Source organism: Rhynchophorus ferrugineus, unplaced genomic scaffold (assembly GCF_030347505.1).
Source record: "Rhynchophorus ferrugineus isolate W39M unplaced genomic scaffold, kcgeb_rfMv2 rfM10, whole genome shotgun sequence".
NCBI classification, from domain to species: Eukaryota; Metazoa; Arthropoda; class Insecta; order Coleoptera; family Curculionidae; genus Rhynchophorus; species Rhynchophorus ferrugineus.
Window position 1 is genome coordinate 867,132 of NW_027472589.1, and position 13,331 is coordinate 880,462.

General features: G+C 35.6%; 1 protein-coding gene across 4 annotated transcripts in view; it reads left to right on the forward strand.

Annotated features, from left to right (window-relative positions):
* LOC143203574 (prolactin-releasing peptide receptor) overlaps window positions 1–13,331 on the forward strand; it is a 122,889-nt gene that overhangs the window by 98,083 nt on the left and 11,475 nt on the right. For 3 of the 4 annotated variants that reach the window (XM_076415781.1, XM_076415779.1, XM_076415782.1), the window contains exons 4-8: window positions 304–597; window positions 662–855; window positions 913–1,098; window positions 4,288–4,412; window positions 8,078–8,204. In XM_076415781.1, the coding sequence (XP_076271896.1) occupies window positions 304–597; window positions 662–855; window positions 913–1,098; window positions 4,288–4,412; window positions 8,078–8,194 (916 nt within the window). In that variant the 3' untranslated portion in view covers window positions 8,195–8,204. The remainder of the gene's footprint in view (window positions 1–303; window positions 598–661; window positions 856–912; window positions 1,099–4,287; window positions 4,413–8,077; window positions 8,205–13,331) is intronic. The other variant, XM_076415783.1, reaches the window with a different exon arrangement.

Consider the following 13,331-nt stretch of genomic DNA (forward strand, 5'->3'; position numbering starts at 1 on the left):
ATAACCCCATAAATGATTTTAAATTTTTCAAAGAAAATCATACGCAAATACCGTAAATTTCCAAAAGCACTACCACAAATACAGAGTTTAAGTGACAGTAATTATTAAAGACGTTATTAAAGTTTTTATAAAGATCACCCTTTTCATCAAAAAATCAAACAGTAATCCGTGATATACAGGAGATGGACAAAATAATATGAACACCTAACATATACACGATATTTATTTATAAATGAGGGAATATAATTTAATACTAGTAGCAACCAAATATTTTTCCTCAATATCCATTTTTATTACTTTCAGATATTTTGTGATAATATATCCTTTCCACCCACGTATGAAACTCTCGACATGCGTGGCCATCATCATCATCATCTGGATCTTCGCCATCCTGGTCACCAGCCCCTACGGCATCTACATGAAGCACGTACAGGACCCCCATAACTTCACCAGGCACTACTGCGAGGAGGATTGGCCCGTGGAACAATGGCGTGCTGCATTTGGTGTCATAACCGCCGCTCTTCAGTTCCTCATCCCTTTTCTGATCATGGCCTACTGTTATATCTGTGTCTCCATCAAGTTAAATGATCGCGCTAGGTAACCCTCCGTTCATTTCTTCATAGAAAGTATCAATTGACATAAATTTATGATGTATACATAGAACTAAGCCGGGATCTAAGAACAGTCGTAAGGAGGAAGCAGACAGGGAGAGGAAGAAGAGAACCAACCGCATGCTCATAGCTATGGTGGCGGTCTTCCTACTATCCTGGCTTCCCCTGAACGTCATCAACATCATCAACGACTTCAACAAGGACATGATATCGTGGGAATACTACTTCCTCAGCTTTTTCTTAGGTATTAACGATGGGTAAGTTGAAGAACGTGGGTTCAGAATGCTGGTGTCGGTTGCAGTTCATCAAATGGCCATGTCCTCGACCTGCTACAATCCCTTCCTCTACGCCTGGCTCAACGAGAACTTCCGCAAGGAGTTCAAGCAAGTGCTGCCCTGTTTCGACGCCTCTATAGTGAGGGTGCCATCTAACAGTCGCTTCACCAACTGGAGATCAGAAAGGACTTGCAATGGTAATGAAGCATATGGTAGGCATTTACTATCTTATATTTTACTTGAAAATATTATTTTATTTAACGAAAAGACGTTAGCAAAGAACTTTTGTGTCATTTTTGAGTCACGTTTGTAACAACGTAATTTCGAAACCATTGTTATATTTTTGAATGTTGGCCAAGAGGTGATTAAATTCATATTTTCTTGTCACAGAAACTCATCGCTCAATGACATGACAACAACCTTACACTATTGAAAAATGATTGTCATTTACCGAATTGTAAGTGTGAATTTCGCGTCACCATAATCTATTTCAGGATCGTAGTGGAATGCTGCTCGTTTATGGATTATAGTAGCATTGCGTCTTCTGTGCTTGTGGTTGTGTTTGATGTGTACGAACTCGTTGAATTCTAAGTCTATCCACTTCATTTACAGTCACTGTCGAACACAATTGTGACATACCAATACGACTATTATCATTTTCTGTCTCTTGTTGATCGTCTCATGCAGTTAGCATGTGAAGTAGCTCGTCGCACATTTGATTGTCTTCGACGACCTGTGCCAGGTCGTCTTCTTCTTGGTGTTATTAATAACAAAAGTAAAGACAGTTCTCGACCACTAAACAGTCACTGTTTCAATCATTATGTTTAACTCTATTTTCACGTAATCGACTCGATGCACTGAAAAATTTAGAAATAGTGTATAGTTTGTATGAAATATAAATCGTGTTAAAGCATTAATATCTTCAATATGTAATACATTATATTTTTTGAGCGCGGTTTGATAATATCTGAATGCACTAATAAATATTTGACGACCAACAAGTGACAGTGATACTTTGTATTGAACAAAATTGTTGTTTCTATTATCATTCTTGCAATTATTCCATATTTTAGCACCATGTACACCTTTTCTGGACTTACACAAATATTTTAAACTAATTAGGCAAATAAGTCCAGCCGTTCTCGACTTTTAGCGAGACTAACGAACTGACATTTCTTCTTTCTTCTTTCTTTCTTTCAAATATTATAACTAACTAAATCTATATAGCTCCAAACTATCTACGGTACTCCTGCTTCGTTAGCCACTTCTTAATAGGTTTAGTTTCAAACCAAACAAAAAAACCAAGTACTCGTTCGAACTATAACCATTGAAAAGTTTGGAACTACGTTTAGTAGTCACTTGTCATAGCGTATCCAATTAATGAGTATCTAACATTTTTGGTTACAAAATTAATTTCTAAACACATCCATAAATATGTGGCAGTCGATCAATGACAATGAAAGTACGGGACAGAATTGTTGGTTTAACTATTTTTCTTGCAATTGTTCCATGTTCTCGCATCATATAAACCTTCCCTGGACTTCCACAAATATCTCAAAACCTAAATTGGTCATATCGATTCAACCGTTCTCGAGTTTTAGCGAGACTAACGAATTGCAGTTAATTTAGAGTGAAAAAAACCAATGTTAATAAAACAACAAATGCCTTATTTTTTAAAATCCAGATATTACGACTATAGAGAGAAAAAAACCTAATACCAACACACCAGTTTGGGTTTATTAAAAAGCTTTCCACAATTAACCAGGTCCACATAATAACAGATGTTATTGAAAAAGCCTACGAAAGTAAAAAAGTATGCTCAGCTATATTCTTAGATGTAGCACAAGCCTCCGATAAGGTTTGGCATGAAGGCCTTGTTCATAAACTACAGAAAATGCTACCAAAACAACAGACCGAACTACTAAAATCATACATTACAACCAGAATGTTTAGAGTCAAACAAGAAGAAGCTTACTCTACAATAAAAGAAGCTAAAGCAGGTGTACCACAAGGAAGTGTACTGGGACCAATGCTTATCTACTTTACACTTGTAATATACTACAAATGGAAAATATCATGATGGCTACATTTGCTGATGATATTGCGATTATAGCTGTGGGAGACAATAGTGAAGAATCCTCACGAAAATTACAACAGGCAAGTGACAATATAAATAATTGGACACAAGCTTGGGAAATAAAAATTAATGAAAGTAAATCTGTACATGTGCAGTTCACCTATAAACAGACCGTACAAGCACCAATAACATTAAATAACACTATCCTTCCATATATCAACAACGTTAAATATCTCGGAATGAATCTCGATGCAAAACTTTACTGGGAGGAACATATAAAGAAGAAAAGGAAAGAACTGGAATTGAAATATAGGAAAATGTACTGGCTAATTGGAAGAAAATCAAAATTCTCAGTACATAATAAATTGCTATTATATAAGCAAATATTGAAACCTATATGGACATACGGAGTTCAATTATGGGGATGTTCTGTAAAGAGTAACATAAGCAAAATACAAATTTTTCAGAACAAAGTCCTGAGAGGTATTGTGGGTGCACCCAAATACGATAGGACTGATTACCTACATCGAGACCTTCAGATACCCAGTCAGTTAAGAAATCAAGAGAATTGCAAGGGCGTATGAGGAAAGACTCCATTCTCACGAGAATATTGAAATATTACAACGATTGGATACCACCAGAACAGGACACAGACTGAAAAGAATCAAACCATCTGATCTTGTGTAGTGTTGTGTAGTGAGGTGCATATATTAAAAAATTCAGCAGTGACATGTATAAACATTATTTCACCAGAGACTGAGTTAGGGCCGATGGGTCCTCCTAGTTATATACCTAGATTTAAGTTATCATAAAGACAAATAGGTAGGTTAGACGGAAACGACTAGTAACAATGTATTAATTAAATAATAAAAAAAAGATGTTACGACTGACTAACACTATGTAGCTCCAACTCTCTACGGTATCCCTGCTTTGCAACTTCCTAATAGGTTTAGTTTCAAACCGAATAAAAAACAACAACAACACGCTCCAACAATGGCCATTGAAAAGTTTCAAACTGCATTCACTCACGTCAAATCTGCGCCAGGCGCAGCCCTTTGTACCTGAGTACGTCATCGCCATTTCGCTGCGAACGCTGTAATTGCTACCGAGCGAATCACGTTCCCGTCTGGCTAGCAGGACGACTGGAAACCGTGCTCTTCCAGCGAGCACAATCAAAGCTTTGGGGCTCCGGATGCAAATTCGAGTTAATTAATAAACTCTCAACCAACAAAGGCGGTTGAATGGACGAAAATAATGGACTGCGAAATATGGACAATGGCTTTTTCGGCCTGCAGCGTAACGATGCCGTTTTGTTTGGTTGCAGGGAACAATGAGACGCAACAGGAAACGCTGCTGTCCTCGCAGATACATCGGGCGCCCTCTCTGAAGGAGAAAAAGCTGACGCCTCCACCCCTGAAGACGGACAGTGTGGAGATGGAAAATATTATCGTAAGTTTGTTTGTTGTTTCTTTTATTTATTTATTTATTTAACATTAATTAAATTATTATTAATTTTAATTAATAATTTTCAATAACTAAAGAACATTTATTGCGTTATCAAGAGCTGTTTGGGTTATATGACGTATCTTTACATTTTTTGGGTGTATTTAATCCCAAAAATTACTCCGTTTTTTGTCATAGTATAAAAAATGTTTTGATAATTGGGGTAACTGTGCTAAACTAGCTATTACATTAAAATAAAATATGTAGTTCAAAAATATCATCTTATTTACAAACCATTAACGATACGTATTTTTTTATCCAGTATATGTTCTAGCATGCACTAAAGAGGTTTACCGGAAAGTCGTTACCGTTTAAAAAAAACACTGCATAATTTTCAAGTATTTCTCATTTGATTCTATACATCAGGCAATTTATCGATATCAATTAATATCAATTTATTAATTTATAGAGTACCATGCCATAGTAAAACAGATTTTTTGGCAAAATTAGCTTTTTACGCAACATAATTCCCTTCAAGGGTGATACACTGATTATAGCGACCCTCCAACTTTTCGATACCATTTTTGTAGTACGATTTGTCCTTTTCTTCAAAATAGGCCTCAGTTTCGGCGATCACCTCTTCATTCGACGAAAATTTCTTCCCAGCGAGCATTCTTTTGAAATCCGAGAACAGGAAATCGTCTCTGGGGGCCAGATTTGGGATCTCCCCAGATCTGGGGTCCCAGTCTGGAGATCCGTTGGATCAGGAGGCAATTCGAAGCCTAATTCATGGATTTTTGCAATCGTTTTCATTGACTTGTGACACAGCGCATTGTCTTGGTGAAGCAGCACTTTTTCGTCCTTCAAACGGTCCAATAACGCTATGTAACAGCCGCTGTTGATGGTCCTACCTTTCTCAAGGTAGTCAATGAAGATTATTCCATGTGAATCCCAAAATACAGCAGCCATAATCTTGCCAGCCGACTGTTGCGTTTTCCCGCGCTTTGGAGCGGGTTCATCGTGTGCAGTCCACTCGGATGACTGCCAATTGGACTTCGGAGTGAAATGATGGAGCCATGTTTTATCTATTGTCACATATCGACGCAAAAACTCGGGTTTTTACGTCGTTGTTTTTGATCAAAAGTGAGCTCGCTTTGCCCCCACTTTGCACAGAGCTTTCTCATACCCAAATATTCGTGAATGATATGATAAATATGATAGAGTATCTGCTATTTCATTCAATTTCAATTTACGGTGTTTCAAAATCATTTTGTGGGTTAGGGCTAACTAAAAAACATATGGATGCAATTCTAGTAGCGCCATCTATGTATCAGGCCGGGGACTTTTCAATTGAATTGTTATATTGTATTGCATCTTAAAAGCATCCACAAAACCTTCAATATCGGTGCAATACAACAATTCCTGTCCTCCTGGATTTTTTTCAATATTAGTATTTTCTTATTTTATGTTTTTTTTATTGTGAGTTTTTATTAGTTTATTTAATTAATCAGCAATTAGTTTCTCTCTGTCTTGACGTATGAATAAGTAGCTACAATTAAGATATTTTTCACTGAATCCCTTAGTATTCAGACATTAGTAAGATCAATTGGTTTTCTCTTATTGAAATGGCATGAATCTCCATTTTCAAAACGCAATAACTTTTGATTGAGTCAACGAATGACACTTGCCTTTATGTATAAAATATTCTATGAACCATTACCTTTTAAGTACGTTATGATCTAACTCCATTGAATAAGCATTCTTATAAATATGCCACCTTAGATTATTATTTTGTTATATAAAACCAAATTAACTTCATTCCCAACTAATATACCTCAACATTCGAAACAATGGCTGGTTTTAAACTACTTTAGAAAGCTTTTACGGAACTTTTACTTCAATATACAAACATGGAGGATTAAATAAGGAAATATTTTCGTAATAGAAACATCGCACGGAATTCCATAGTACGCGCAGAGCCGAATACGTCGAAGTTTTAACTGCATAGCGCCAATACCAGGTGTGTCTGTAGTTACTTTCCAGTTTTTATAACAGATTTCACTAGCCATAAGTATACGATGTGACTATATATGTATCAAAGTTTTATTCCACTGAAAATTAACCTCAAGACTAGTGAAGTTACGTTTCGCCAAAATAACAGCGTTTTAGATTTATAATTTTTTTTAAAATGTCAAAACTTTGTGCCTGAAAACCTTCATTCGTGGCCCCTATTACGTCGTTTCATCAAAAGAAAAAAGCCACAGAAAATCATCGTTTGGTGGAAGAGGTTTGTGGTGAGCATATTCTAATATTAAAAATATAGAGGCGTATATAATGAGGCGTAGTTTTAAAGATTCAGTAGTGATTTCGATATGCAATTACAGAGAGTGTTTTGGTAGATCGAGAGAGTTTGAAGATGCGACACCGCCAGAATTATTGGATGGACATCCAACTCAAACTTAAAAAACAAGTGGCAGAAGCCTTTAATGTCACTCAAGATACGATCAGTGGACGTTCATGAGCAATGGGGTAACTTCAAAAGATCGGAAGATGGGACATTAATTAAAGGCTAATGGAAAATCGAAAAATCGTCTGTGAAATGCTTCAAAAATATGAGCGAAAGTTATGTTTGTACTGAGCAGTGACTGGTTATTTGTTGAGTTGGTTATTTTATTGGTTATTAGCTGGCGAAGCCGGTCGATCGACTCCAAAGCCAAATCGTTTTGGTCGTAAGACAACGCTCTGTGTTTGTTGGGGCCAGAGTGGCGTGGTGTATTACGAACTGTTGAAACTTGGTGAAACGGTTAGTAGTGATCGCTGCACAGCAAATGATCAATTTCAACCATACATTGACCGAAAAACATCCAGAATGGTCTTGAAGTCACGGTGAAATGATTTCACAGCACGATAACGCTCCATATTATAACGCAAAACCGGCCAAGAAAGGGTTTAAAGCACTAGGCTGGGACAAATTATCATTCCCGCCGTACTCTCCAGACCTTGTCCCGTCTGATTATCAACTTTTCTCATCAATGGGACTGGCGCGTGCAGAACAGCCCTTCGCCAGTTTCGAAGATGTTTTTCGTTGAAAATTATTTAATGTTTTTTTCCGATAAAACGGTAATGACTCTCTGGTACACCAGGTAAATAACGTGTACTCTTTAAGGGAATAAACTGGAAATTAAATGAATCCGACGCACCCGGTAAAAATAATGCATCCCGGCTTGATTAATTAATAAAAAAAACCTGGTCGCTTTTCGGCTTATTATTGTTTTATTTGTGTTGGGACGCATCGATGTACCCCGGATTACGCGTACATTAATTAAAGTTCCAAATCCGTTTAGAACGAGAAAAAAACTCCGGTCCGCCATATGAATAATTTAGCACGGTAAATAGCACGTTGATGTTCCGTATAAAACGGCGGGTTTCGCGTTCTTTTTGTTACTTTTTTCACTCGCCCCCGGTAATTATTTTCGCCCTTATCCCGTTGAGTTATCAAGCGCACGGGCGGCCTAGGCAAGGTTCAAATTGAAACTGCGGACGTGCCGTGGCGTATGAAATCCAAATTAACACCGACGTCGCTGAATAAATTACTTTCTGGGTTCGCACCAGGTCCGTTCCAGCCGGTCGGAGTTCTCCGTCCCCTTTCTACGTGTTCGTTTTCGTTACAGGTGCCCAATATGGGGGTTGGGGTCGAGTACGATTCCGCGCTGGAGGTGGTCAAGCTGAACCTGATCGCCGAAGAGGAACCGCCGCCTTACAATGACACCAAGTCTAGCTCAGAGTGACTAGCCTGAGGTAATTATTGAATTATTTTATGAACATTAATTTATTAAGTTAATTATGTTTATCTCATAACAGAGCAAAATAAGTAATATAAAAATGGTATGATACTAAAACTTGTTTTCACAGTATTTTCAATATAAGATCAGAAATATATTTGATAATAAATAAATAAACGTTCTAACTGGCTCCAGAACTAACACCCACTAACCTTTTTAAGTTGCATCTAATTATATCTAATTTCCATTAAGTTCCAATAATCAACAAAGTGTTGATAAGTTTAAATTACTACACCAGTGAATATTATAACAAAGTATCATAACTAAGATTATTTTCAGAAGTGTAACAACTTTAGAACATCAAATACAAGTATATATGATATTTCTTTTCTTTTATGTTGTAAAAATAATGGAAATGGAAATGAAGTAATACATAGTTGTAGATTAAAACAAAGAATGTATGAATAAAACTATATTGAACCTGATATGTTAACTTTAGCATGTATATTAAAATAATAAAGAACACGATTTTATTTTTTACAATTTAGAAATGTATATAATATTATAAGGAATATATTTACAATCATTAAATTACACTATACATTTTTAAACACTTTGGTCTATAAAGTAAACAATCAAAATAATTCATTCAAAGTTCATAGTTCACATATCTAATTACATTAATCGCTAACAGTTTAACATTTATCAATACTATAAGATCTTTACAAATTTACTGTTAACAATTCATAATTTCTTCTATTTGTTTTATGTTTTCCATCTACGGAAAATATCTAGTTAGTTTCTTTTTAACTGCTGCATGTTTTCAATACTTCATTAATGTATTCATATATATGTATCTTTTATCTATATTCGTTACCTAAAATATATATTGCAAAAATAATAAAGGCACCAAGCTGATTAAAGGAATAATTTCTTTAAAATTATTTAAATTTTAAATAAAATTGCATCCTTCTTTGCTTATTAATTCCGTTCTTCGATCTCATCCTTGCAACTAATTTTTAATTTTCCTTCTTTCAATTACCTACTGCTTTCTACTTTGTCTTATGTCCCATGAAGGAACAAACAATTCCCCAACAAATAAGGAATTAAAATTCTATGAAGCTGTTTTATAATTGTTAATATTCTTTGCGACATTCATTTTAAATCTTGACGCACAAATTAACGTATTTGTTATCTGCAATATTCCGTTGGTGCTTTGTTTAGAAATATACTTAGTACAGAACTATCTTTACACCACTTAAATCCTATGTTTCCTAACAATATATGAAGTTTCTCTAAGTTTTCTTTGATTGATGCTTTCTAACAGTTTCCTTTGGAATAATTGTATCAATTATATTTATATTGGAAAAACTATTCACTGTTTTTATACATTTCATATATTTGATAGAGGTGATCTTGCTATTTATGAGGAACGTTTCATTTTGGCGAATCCAAGATTATATTGTTTTTAATTTTTTGAGATATTTTAGTCACAGTGCCCGTATTAATATTTATTGCGACTATACCACTCTAAAAATATTTCCAATAAAAACTGCAGCAGCTTAATATTTAACAGTATCGATACTTACTTCTCTAGCGCAATTTACTGACAAGAAGGGGCCTCCACTATCTCGTTTCTGTTCGAAGAAACTGTTTAGAGACGCAATCTGTTTCCGACTCCTTCTCTATCTAATGGCTTCGGCATTTTTAATCCGAGTAATAATAAGCAGTGATTTTAAATGTATAAAAATTCAGCAAAGCGCCAAAACAACGTTTTATAACCTGTAATGATTATCACTGTTTTGAGGAATTTTGCAGACATTTGACAACCGGGCGATTTTTGTAAGCTGGCTCGGTTACATGTTTGAACGTATCGGACAGCATTCTATATTTTTGACTAGAATAAAATGAGAAGGAAAATAATGTCTGATTTTAAAACAAATTTATGAATTTGTTTTAAATAGCGTGATTAAAAAATGTGATAGGCAATACATTAGAGTTTTTATACATTAGAGTTGAGTTATTTAGATTTCTTTCTCCATTGTGTAAAATAAAATGTATATAAAAAAAGGAATGAAAGATGTGAAATCGATAAGTAATGGTGAAAAGAATTATTAATTGGATAGAACTGACTTACTAAACCGCCTGTTTGGTTTACTGATGATGATTATACACACGACATATAATAATTCTACTGTTCTTCCTCTTATATTATCTTCAACTTCTCATATCGATGGTACCCATGCGTTAGAAACTCGAACTTATATTACCATTAGACTTATAGCACCCTAAGCTATATAAAATATTAGCTATATAAAAAAATTCTAATAATTCTGTTCTACAATTATTTTGATAATTCTAATGTTCTATTATTAGTTCTTTAATTTTTTAATTCTTTGATAAATTCTCTTATTCTGATTCTCATATTCTATGTATCGCGTTTTATCGTCAAAGTTTTGCCCTCGGGTTCTTGTTGGTGGCTGGGGAGGCTGGTTGAAGAAACCCTTCTCTGAGTCCCGATTTGTTCACAATTTCAGTGAGGGAAAGACTTTTCCAGCCAGAAACTTCTCATATCGATGGTACCCATGCATTAGAGACTCGAACTTATATTACCATTAGGCTTATAGCACCCTAAGCTATATAAAATAAAAAAATTCTAATAATTCTGTTCTACAATTATTTTGATAATTCTAATGTTCTGTTATTAGTTGTTTAATTTTTTAATTCTTTGACAAATTCTCTTATTCTGATTCTCATTCTCTATGTATCGTGTTTTATCGTCAAAGTGTCTCCCTCGGGTTCTTGTTGGTGACTGGGGAGGCTGATTGAAGAAACCCTTCTCTGCGTCCCGATTTGTTCACAATTTCGGTAAGGGAAAAACTTTTCCAGCTAGAAACTTCTCATATCAATGGTACCTATGCATTAGAGACTCGAACTTATATTACCATTAGACTTATAGCACACTAAGCTATGCAAGATAAAAAATATTATTATTTGCATAAACTTAGAATTAAACAGTTTTCGTATTAGTTGTTAGTTATTTTCGTCAAAATAATAATGAGGTAAGTAAATTCTAGTTTCTCATACAAAGTCAGTAACCTGCAACTAATAGTAATATATTTCTTTGATTTATTAAACGAAAATTTTTACAAAAATCCTTTTGGTACTTAATCGACTCAATCTCGGCACTTCAACTCCGGCTCGCAGGTAATTTTTCTATCAACCAATTAAGAACAACTTTCCGAGAAACCTCAACGATGTCCCCCCTTTTCCCACCTCCCCCTTGCCAGCAATCCGATAGGCTTAATAAATTATTTCCATCCTCCGTACACCTTTGAAGCGCCACCAACCACTCGTCGTCTCCCCTACTCTATGCTCCCCGGCGTACCCCTCCCCCTCCCTCCTTAGCAGTCTTAATTTATCCGCGATCAAATTATTCAACTTAAATAAAGAGTCTTAATTGAACCGTAGACCTTTAGTTAAAGGTTCGTCGGTAGATTAATAATAATCTGGGCCGCGAGCGTAGTCTTGTTCGATGATTTTAATTAAACTCGCGAAGTTTCCGAAGGCATCGGAGTCCCGTCGCGGACGGGACGCGGATAGCGACGGGGCGAGGGAAGGGGGTGTGAAAAAGGGGGAGAAAAAGTTCGTCTTGGCGTCGCGCGAAGCGCGAAGGGTGAGGACGGCACGCACGACGGTCAGATTTGGTTTGTTGTTGGTATTTTGGCAAATAGAATGTCGGGAGACGTCCGTTTAGCCACATATTTTCATTCCAAGGACTATATTTAAAATATCGCCCATTGATAATATAATACTAACACCCCTATATTTATCATTTTGATTTATTATATTTTAGTCTATTTTAATCGTATCATTTTATTTTTCAAATATACAACAGGCGTACTGGAAAGTTATTACCGGTTTTTCTAACAGATGTCGCTAAGCTTAAGTATGCAATGTTTTCATTTGATACATATGTCATTTTATTCTACTTAAAAGCTATATATGTTACATTTTGCGAAAGTAACACCGTCATCGATTTATACCCCTTTGAAAATGTCAAGTTTCTTACCTGAAAACGTGCATTTGCCCCACGTATTACTTTTCTTACATAATCAAAAGATAAAAGCCGCTGAAAGTGAGCAAGCTCTGACCTTAAAAACATGCGATGCATCGTTTCGAAAACTCTAAAGTGGCTATTTCGGTACGAAACTGCAAACCCACACTCAAAAAACAATTGACCGAAGCGTTAAATGTTGCCCAACAAAGGATTACTTGGCTACCCATTACGAGCAAAGAAAAAATCCAAAAGTTGGGAAGTTGGCTGTCACATCAATTGAATGACAGGCAAATGGAAAATCGAAAAATCGTCGGTGAAATACTGCTTCAAAAATCTGATCGGAAGTCAGTGCATCAAATTGTGACGGGCGATGAAAAGTAAACGCAAAAATCATGGTTATCACCTGGCGAATTCGGCCGATCGAATCTAAGGCCAAATTGTTTTGATTGCAAGACAATGCTCTGTGTTTGGTGGGACCAGAGTGGCGTGATGTGTTACGAACTGTTGAAACTTGGTAACGCACTTAATGGTGATCGCTACCGATAATAAATGATCAATTTGAACCATCCATTGATCGAAACATCTAGAAGGGGCCCAAAGACACCGCAAAGTGATTTTACAGAACTATTACGCGCCGTTTTATAAGTCAAAACCGGCCAAGGAAGCTTTGAAAGCACTTGGATGGGACATATTATTGAACCCGTCGTACTCTTCGCCAATTTCGAAGAAGCTATAATAATTTAGATAAATACATTTTTCCATTTTGTTAAAAATTACATAGCTTTTTTCGACAAAATCGTTGTCCAGTACACCTCGTAATAAAGAACATAGAGTTTAGTAGAAGAATATCTATAAGAAACAGAGATAACGAGTAAAAATTCTACCAGAAAATCAATAAAAACTAAAATATAGTAGAGAGTCTAAGAATGCAGAAAACAAAAGAATTAATAGATGTGATCCTGGAATAAATATAAAGGGAATATAATAGTATAATGTCTGGTAACTGACGCTAGACGTAATTTGTTACTGACTTTAACTATTTATTGGTTTTTCCATTTTCAGCCAGAGTAATCGCAGTTGTTA